The sequence below is a fragment of the Gastrolobium bilobum genome, unplaced genomic scaffold (genome assembly GCF_033153095.1).
Source record: "Gastrolobium bilobum isolate Gb01-03AN ecotype WA unplaced genomic scaffold, APGP_CSIRO_Gbil_v1 utg21772, whole genome shotgun sequence".
NCBI classification, from domain to species: domain Eukaryota; kingdom Viridiplantae; phylum Streptophyta; class Magnoliopsida; order Fabales; family Fabaceae; genus Gastrolobium; species Gastrolobium bilobum.
Genome location: NW_026895577.1, coordinates 25,759 through 35,396, shown reverse-complemented (window position 1 = coordinate 35,396; position 9,638 = coordinate 25,759). Strand labels below are relative to the sequence as shown.

The following is a 9,638-nucleotide window of genomic DNA, read 5'->3' as shown; positions in this document are numbered from 1 at the left end:
ACCCCTAGCTCCAATAGCAGAATCAGATTTCTAGCTGGTCAATCTGGTAAATGAAGAAGAAGACATTGCAGTAGAGAAATTTCAAGAAATCCTAGGAATTATGGTGAGATTGTAAGAGAGATATTATATTTATATTTCTCACTAAAAAGTTTCATGAAATTCACACCAATAAAAAATCTATTAAAATCGTTAGATTTTTGAATACCACAATATTATGTTTCCTTTGTTTAAAATCCTGATTTAATACCAAAAGATTTAGACGTACTCTAAAATAATCTTTTAAAATCTAATCGAATATTTTTCAATCCATTAAAATTCTAATTGAATACGAATGAATTTTTTTTCTAAATATAATTCATTAAAATCTCTGTCAAATCCCAATCCAATACCCCCTTAATCATTAGCAAATATTTAACTGTATATTTAATTTAATCTAATTGAAGTATAAATATAAATAAAATACAAATTATTATGAGTTGAGATTGAGAGTAGCTGAGTCACCCCAAGTCCCCAACTGTCCCCAAGTTAGTGAACTTTTTCAGAATCGGAATCCAATTCCAACTTGCTTGCATTGTTTATCATCTTCAACCTTGAAGCCATCGAATTAGGACGCACAAATTCTGAAATTGAAGAGAAAAAGAGTCTCAAACTGTGTTTGATTATGGCTATGATCACCACGCAAAGGTGCTTGCCACAAGCTTTTTTCCACATCACAGAGCGAACCACAAGGTTTAGTTTTGGTCTTTATTCTTTTTTCTTATCCCAAGTTAAAGTTGCGTTTGAAAAAGGAAGGGTTTTTTGTATTTCATGAATACCAACCATACCATAAATATATCTGCTATATTTCATTTGGGGAATTTTCCTATGCTATGTTTGTAGCAAATACGCCTCTCTCCAAAATCTTCTGACAAATTATGTAACTTTATTAATTTCTTGCAGTCTCTCATCATTTAAACTCCAAGGGCAATCAAAATTCAGGTAAAATCCTTCAACTGGTTCAAATTTGCTGTAACTATTATAAATGTTACTTGTTTTGTGTATCCAATTGTGACTTTTTACTCCTTTTTTTATGTGAATTGGGATGATTTGCATCTAGGTAGCTAATTTGTTTCTATGCTATACGGTATTGGTAATCAAATTCTCATCCTTGACGAACAAGAACTTTGTAGTAGTTATTGTAATTCTGATATAGGGTACAAGCAAAAAAAAATGGTAAACAAGTGCTGTTTTCAAATAAAAATTAAAAGCGTTTTTCTTGCTGGTATTATTTGGTGATACTTGTGGAAAATGCTTAACAATACTTCTTTTGCTTGTTTGTGAATTGCAACTTATATGCATGATTAAGCATAGATTAATTGTGGTGTTTTGTTTCGTATTGTTGGCTTGAGAAAAGCTGACAACTATCATAGCAATTCATGTTTGAAACTTTGAATCCTGGCAGTATGAACTAATGAGTTACATATGTAATTGATTAAATGCATAGAAACCCACGAAACAGTCTATTTGTTGTTCATAGAGTATAAAACTAGATGGTAATATTTACACATGTAAGTAGATAGATGTCATGTATTTTCTAATTGTTTTTTTTTAAATTGTGTACAACTGCAGGAGGGTTATTAAAATGTCTGCAACTGAACTCACAAACTCTAGGATATCATACGAGTCCTTTGCAATACAGCCTCCTCTGCACCCAACTTATGATTTGAAGGGCATTATCAAGTTAGCCCTTGCAGAAGATGCCGGGGATCGTGGTTTGTGCTTGACCTTTCTTCTGCGAGTTTCTTACATACATGGCATTGTTTTTATTTTATCCATCATTATCAAGTTCTTGCATTAGCTGTCTTGTTTCTTCCTGATTTTTAATTTTATTATTATATATGTACATTTGAGTTGCTATCTACTTTGTTTATTATAAACAAACGTAAGTTTTTCTAGGATCTTGGGCTTCTGTGAAAAAATAATACTGATACATACTCTGTTATTTGGCAGTATAATACATACATGGCATTTAGTAGCAAAATTGATTCAATTGTAGGTGATGTAACGTGCTTGGCCACCATTCCATTTGACATGGAAGTGGAAGCTTATTTTTTGGCGAAGGAGGATGGCATCATTGCTGGAATCGCACTTGCAGAGATGATATTTGATGAGGTTGATCCTTCTTTGAAGGTATGAAAGCAATGAGCTCGTTTCCTATCATTATATCTGTGGTTAGTACTTGGCTGAATCATTGTAGTATTACTTTCAAATATCAGGTGAAGTGGTCTAAAAATGATGGAGATTTTATTCATAAAGGGCTACAGTTTGGAAAAGTACATGGTAAGATAGTTATTAGGAAAACATAATTACAAAAGCAAGGGGGGAAAAGGCACATCATTAATTTGTAAGTAATATCATGAAAGGCTTCTATTGATCCTTAGTAATACATGTGCAGGACGGGCGCATAACATTATTGTAGCTGAAAGGGTAGTGCTAAACTTTATGCAGAGGATGAGTGGCATTGCAACTTTAACTAAGGTATTTTGTTTTCTTAAATCTTTTTCTTTGTTAAATTTTCTCTAATATGCTTACATCTGCCTAAAAGATTGCCATGAAATCTTAGTAAACTTAGTTAGCTGACATTATATGCCATCTTTAAAAGTTCCTATTAGGCTATTGAAATATTTTATATCAATTATTAGCAATTTGGGGAGTAATGGATTGACATTAGAAAATGACTGAATTGGTTTGATTTCACAAGATGAATCACTAGGATTTGTAGCTCTTCTGTAAACTATAGAGCATAGTTGTTGATATCATGCTATAGCAACTGCTATATTGATAAGAAACAAACTACAGAATCAGTAAAAATTAACAGAACACAAGATTTTGGCCTGAAAACCCAGATTTTCTGATATATGTATTAACAGTAAAACAATTACAACTGATGGAAATTGATCTACTGCTAAAGGGAAATTACAGGAATCCAAACGACATGAAAGAAAGAATAAAATGATAGGAGGAACTTAAAAGTGAGCGCAGCAATTTGAGAGGCCTCACACTCTCCCAAGAGTCCCAATTCCAAAAGATATCTCTGATACCCTCACAACCTTCACATTTCCATCTTATACTCAACCTAATCTACTAGAATATTCTATTCTACCTCCAAAAGTTAGTTATGCCACCTCATTGGTAGAACATAATCCCCTACTATCCACCTTACATACACCTTCATGAGTATATTCCTATCATATAGTCTTTAATGGCTTGTCATGGGTTCTTGCACTATACTACATGTATAGCGTGGCAATTTCGATATGGTGCTTGTGATAGCACTGCTATGGCTTGTAGCTTAACTTGCACTAGCCCATGTCTTTTAAGACTTGGATGTGAGGATTATGTCAGAGGTTTGATCATCCATTGGGTCATCTATCACCCTCCTCTACCCAGCCTCACACCTTTCTTCCCACACTCCTTGCCATGTTGGCAAGGTTTATACATCCTTTCAATCCCAAATTCCTCTTCTTCCCCTTACTCATATTGTCCTCAAGGTTGTAGTCATATGAGGCCTAACAATTTTCACAAATTGTTGATGATAATCTGATGGCACATGTGTTCATCTACTGTTTTTCTTTTAATGACAGAAAGATAAAAAAACAATCAGAAGAATAATACTATTTTTCTGAATAACCTCTGTACTACTTTTATTCAATTTCAAAAGGACTCATACGGATTACAATGTCCTAATTACAGAAACGAAATACAGACTCCAATCTCTCACACTAGTGACAGGGAAATACTTTGACACAAAATAAATGCTCAGGTTTATCACACTGAGACACTAATTAAAAAAATAAACTGACTCCATGACGATAATGCTATACTCCCAGTTCCTCCTACAAGCAACCACCAGCCTGTAGAATTCCCCAATCCTTTACCCTTGATTAATTTGGAAATCCTTCACACTCCTCTCTGTTCCACGCTCCTCCAATATAACAACTTTTGGTCACACCCTCACACATCTCCATTTCCTCTTCTCCATTCTGCACTTGCCACCTGTCCCTCCTTTGCATAACTAACTCTCTTCCTTTATTCTCACGTGGGGCCAGCTCTATACATATTTCTACATTACTGCCTTGGCTTGATCCAGCCTTCTCCACTTGAGCTATTGGGCTTGTTGCTTCCTTGCAACCTTGTTGAACCACCATTCGATCCATAATATGTTGGGCTGAATGTCTTCTATCCCTCTTCCTTTTGTAGCTCCTTGGAAATGGCTCCAGTGGTCCATCATAATCTGGCTTCTTAAATCTATTTTTATAGACCCATAATCACAAGGGTGTACATAAAGAGATGGAAACATGCTACAGGGAATCATGGACATGCTGACGTGGACATTATGTGAGAATTGGTTAGGATATTCTGTTATATATAGGGTGTATGAGTCACATCATGGGAGGGAAGGTATAGGGTGTAATTGGGCAGCCAATGGCTGAACTGCTGAAGGGGAGAGATTTGGCCTCTCTAATTGTCAGAATACTGGTGTAATTTTGTTCCTCATATCAATACAAGCCTCATTCTGTTTTGTTTGTTCTCTGCTGTTCCTGCTGTTCCTTGGTCTTTTTTTTTCTTTCATTGTCTCTGATACCTATTATAAACATAATAAACAAAATATGGTCACAAATATGAAAAATTAGTTGACTTATATTATGCCTTCGATTGGATGTAAAAGATGGTAATGTCTTACAACTCTCTAGGCCTAGTGACTAGTGAAGTTATCAGTTTTTATCTTATAATTCTCGACTCCATTACAAATTTCATGTATTAACACAGGCAATGGCAACTGCTGCACACCCTGCCTATATTTTGGAGACTAGAAAAACTGCTCCAGGATTACGTTTATTGGATAAATGGGCGGTCTGGACTTTGGATCACTTCCTTGCTTTTGTTGATAACCATTTATATTTTTACACATAAAGTTTACTCAATAAACTAGTCTCCATCTGTTTCTATAGGTATTAATTGGTGGAGGCCGGAATCATAGAATGGGTTTGTTTGATATGGTGATGATAAAAGATAATCATATATCAACAGCTGGAGGTGTTACAAATGCCCTCAGAGCTGTCGACCTGTATCTAGAGCAAAAACACCTTCATATGGAGGTTGAGGTGATGTACTCTTTCATGATTTTATACATTTCTTTTCCCTTTCATTTTGAAGTCTTATTGGTCTTTTCTCGACTTTGAAAGTTCATGAAAACTGTGATGCCTGCCAAGTACCAACTGACTTGTTAGCAGTTACTGTGAGTTTTAAATTTTTGTAAAAGGTTTCTTGTTCACCTTGCAATCGCAATATGATAATTATTTGTTTAATAAATGATTTGTTAAAGCAATATCACAATTTATAAAATCGTGTTACTTGTTTGCATGTTTGTATAAGCACTGGTGTTATCTATGCATATCAACATTGTTTTGGCTTCCATCGTGTAGTACTCGGCATAAAGTCAAATGTATATGTCTATTTGAGCGTTCATTATCTGACTGTGCATGCCTGTAAAGGACCAATTCTGGCTGCAGCTATGATGTTTTAAGGTAGTTGTGTTTTTCCCAGGTTGAGACCAGGACTCTTGACGAAGTGAAAGAAGTATTACATTATGCATCCCAAACAAAGACTTCTTTGACCCGGATAATGTTGGATAATATGGTTGTACCTCTACCAAATGGGGATGTGGACATATCTATGCTGAAAGAAGCTGTGCAGTTGGTCAATGGGAGATTTGATACCGAGGTATTCATGACTAAATTTGCTTAGTTTTATCTGTGTCATTATTTGGATTTTTTCTTGACTAAATGCCTCAGAATATTTTGCTATTGATTTTCATATTTTTTTTTTAAATTTATTTATTATATCATTTTCTGGTTTCTGTAAATTTGTTGAGAAACTAGCATTTCTGTTTAGATGTCAAACTTTTAAAGAGGTGGATGGAAAATCGTTGAGCAATATGTAGTGCTAACTTCAAAATTATGGGTTTACACTCCAATGTTGGCCCTTATGTCTTGAGGTCATATTTTTATGCAGTGGCTATTTTTTCACTGAAAATTATGCATGCAGTGAAAGATAGTACTGTAATGGTTTTGGTTGTCATCAGTTTGGTACTCGTGGAGTTTATTATCTTCCTTGCTAATGCACATTCCCTTTTCCCTTTGGACTCTTTAGCTTTTCTTACATTATTGTGATCATTGTTAATTAGGGCCATTGGGTAATTTCAGATATTGTGTGGATATCTTGGAATTGGTTGAGGTTGACGTCAGTAAATAATTTCGCCTTCATGTTCTTAACTAATTTCTAGTGTCATTTTTGTGATGCCAGGCATCAGGCAATGTTACTCTAGACACCGTACATAAAATCGGGCAAAGTGGAGTAACCTACATTTCAAGGTAAACTTTTAGTTCCAACAGCACTTCATAATCTCTACTTCTAGTATCATAATACATTCTCCTTCCATTTCTCCGTGTTGTATAATTCATATATTACGTGAAAATTGTTTTTATCCTTGTAAAAATAAGCTGATATTGATGCATCCAAGATATGAAATTACCTCATTTAGAGAGATGCTTTTTTTGGTACTCATTTCAAAGTAGTGATGTTTCACAACAAAACGTTCACAATTTTTGTATCTGGAATAGGAGCTAGTATAGAACTGTGATTCTCTTATTCTAATGGATTTATTGTTCACGTATTCTTTATTTTATGGGAGTATGCTCAATCATTCCCGAAGTTACCTACCGGGTAGATGTAAGACTGCATCATTTACGGTTGAAAAAGTCGTTGTGTTAAGATGAATTGTTTAAGGGTTTATAACTTGAGGAATGTTAGCAATACACTTGGCACTTTCTTTTTCTAAGGCATCTTCCCCTGAAAACAAACGGATCTCAAGCTTTCTCCATATATCCTCCCCTGTTTCTAATCTTGCTCGTAATCCTGGCCGGTTTAAGGGTTCATAACTCGATGAATGTTAGCAATACCCTTTCCTCTCCCTTTTTTCTTTGTATCTTATTTCTTCTGATATACACCTTGATTGGGGGAATGCTACTAACACATGGTTGCTAGCTACTATCTATATGTAGGATAACCATAGGATCTTGTCCACCTATAATATATATATATATATGAAAAAATATTGTTACAGTCACTTTAAATAAGTTTATCTACAGCTACCTTTTTATAAATATGTTCTCCCGGGAAAACATATTTATAACACTAAAGTTACTTTTTTTTTCTCTCTTCTCATTTACTTTTCAAAACATGTCTGCTGACGTGGAAAGAGAGAAAAAAGAAACTTTAGTGTTATAACTATATTCTTCCGGGAGAACATAGTTATAAAAGATAGCTGTAGATAAGCTTATCTAAAGTGGCTGTAGAAATGTTTACCCCATATGTGTATATATATATATATATATATATATATATATATGTGTGTGTGTAAATATCAACAGGTGTTAGAAGTCTTAATAGGTCCTAGAGTTTAAACTATTATGATTAGTCTAGTGGTGAGGGATTTAGGTAGTTTGTATTTGGTTATGTGTTTCATTTCTACCATTGTATCCAAAAAAACAGGTCCTAGAGTTTGAGCCTCTCTACTCTTATCAGAAATTGCGACTCTCAAGAATTAAACTGAGTATCCTTTGGACAAATCAAATCATGAGGTTTAGCTAGAATGCCACTTGACCAACAACTCTTGGATACCTATAATTAATTTAGTTATAAATAGTACACGGAATATAACTCTAAAACGATGTTTGCAAATGCGTCTACAATCTACTGCTTCATATGTATGAATCCATTTTGTCTATTTTTTTTTTTCCTTTTTTAATTTTAAAATGATGGTTACAATGGTTTAGAAACCCGCATACAGACTACTATTTCTTGAAAATACTAATCCATTAACTTGGCTTTTCTGCAGTGGTTCGCTGACTCATTCTGTGAAAGCACTTGACATCTCCCTCAAAATTGACACCGAATTGGCACTCAAAGTTGGAAGGCGCACAGGACGAGCTTGATAAGATATTCTCTTATATTCTTTCTTGCTGGTCATCACTATGCTGCATGTAGGGGTGATAAATGAATCATGGGCCTTTGGCTTGGCTCGTGAAAGCCTAAGCTTATATGTTTAAAATGGTTGTTGGAATCAGGTTTGAACTTGTATAAAAGTTCGTTTAATAAAAAAGCCTCAGACTTCAATTCAAAAGTTTAGCTTTAGAGCCCTTCAGGCTGGCCTAGTATTAATTTTTATTTTATATTTTTTATACTTGCAATAGCTCTCTTTCTCTCTCCTCAATCATTTTCACTCCATTTTATTAGTTAAACAGACTTTTGAATGATTTTTTTTTTCTATATTATGCTATTTGGATATATATTGAATTTATAAAATTACTAGTGTTGTTGATTGTAAATTTTGTTTGGATAAATTTTTGTTGTCTTATTTTTTTCTATTTAGGCTAACAGCCTAAATAAGGCTTTTATTTTTTGTAAATAAGTTAGGTCATGTCGATAATTATATTCGTAACAGGTAACAAACTTGATCATGTTGACATATTTAAACACAGATTTAATTTTTTAAGATCAAAACTCGGCTCGACTCGACCCGTTAGGTGCATACATATATTTATTCAGCTTATTCATGAAGTAACAAAATGCAACTCAAATCAAAGATATAAAAACATTTCATAACATTTACTAAGATAGCTTGAAAATTTGAGATGAACTACTTTTGACCATCAATTTACTATATGATGGCTAGAAAGAGTAAGCTATTTTCTAAGAGATTAAACAGTAGTTTGGGAGGTTAGAACAATAATAAATGCCTTGGGAGTTGGATTGGTCGTTCAACCCGTAAAGATGTAAGTTTAAGCTTTTGAGGATTATGCCGGCATACATATATTAAGTGTATAAATAAAACAAAAAAAATATTAAAATATATTTGTAACATAAATAAATTTACTTATCTCATAAATAAGTATTAAGCTGAAAGTATTGTACTAATACTAATATGATATTTTGACTTACACTAATCCAACGCTATGTAAAAAAAAAGGGTAAACAATTTCATCTTATACTAATCTTACACCAAAAAAGTAAAAGAAGAAGAGGGGAATGTTATCGTCATATATAAAAGTTAAGCTTTCAATTGCATTACAAGTTCTTATACGTATCTCACTGTACAAACAAAAAGGAAAACGATTGAGTTTTGGTTGTATACTCATAATTAAATTGAATATTTTCTGTTGTAAAAATTCATGTTGAAAACATATTTTGAAAAATGAAAAGGATCAATTTAACCTCGTGAGTCGTGACTTGGTCACATCACATGGATTGGCTGTTTTTAGTTTTTTACTATAGTTTTGAGAATTAAGATAATAAGTAGGAAGGGTTTTATAATAGTTATGTTGTAGGAAAAGTGATTCTGTTATGTTATAGAGATTCGTTTTGCGTGCCAAAGTTTTTTTTTTTGCTGCCGGCTCCAATAAATATTGTGTGTGTAGAAAAATTTTTGTGATCATGTTAAATGATAGATGATAAACCCAAGAAGGAATGATGAGTTTCTTTTCTTTCTTTTTTTTTAAAAAAGTTGTTTTTTTTTTTAAAATGTGTTTGTCTCTTAA

General features: G+C 33.5%; 1 protein-coding gene across 3 annotated transcripts; it reads left to right on the top strand.

Moving 5' to 3' along the window:
• The first annotated feature begins 506 nt into the window (after positions 1-506).
• On the top strand, positions 507-8,409 carry LOC133317524 (quinolinate phosphoribosyltransferase [decarboxylating] 2, mitochondrial). Of its 3 annotated transcripts, XM_061519395.1 has the most exons (11): positions 507-729; positions 940-978; positions 1,609-1,751; positions 2,036-2,169; positions 2,256-2,319; positions 2,435-2,517; positions 4,810-4,893; positions 4,992-5,144; positions 5,587-5,763; positions 6,346-6,413; positions 7,940-8,409. In XM_061519395.1, the coding sequence occupies exons 1-11, from the start codon at positions 662-664 to the stop codon at positions 8,034-8,036; spliced, it is 1,110 nt and encodes a 369-aa protein (XP_061375379.1). In that variant the 5' UTR covers positions 507-661; the 3' UTR covers positions 8,037-8,409. The 3 variants fall into 3 exon arrangements, with proteins under 3 accessions (XP_061375379.1, XP_061375383.1, XP_061375387.1); XM_061519399.1 differs by lacking the exon at positions 4,810-4,893; XM_061519403.1 differs by lacking the exons at positions 507-729; positions 940-978 and having other exon boundaries at positions 1,617-1,751; positions 1,990-2,169.
• The last annotated feature ends 1,229 nt before the right edge of the window (positions 8,410-9,638 follow it).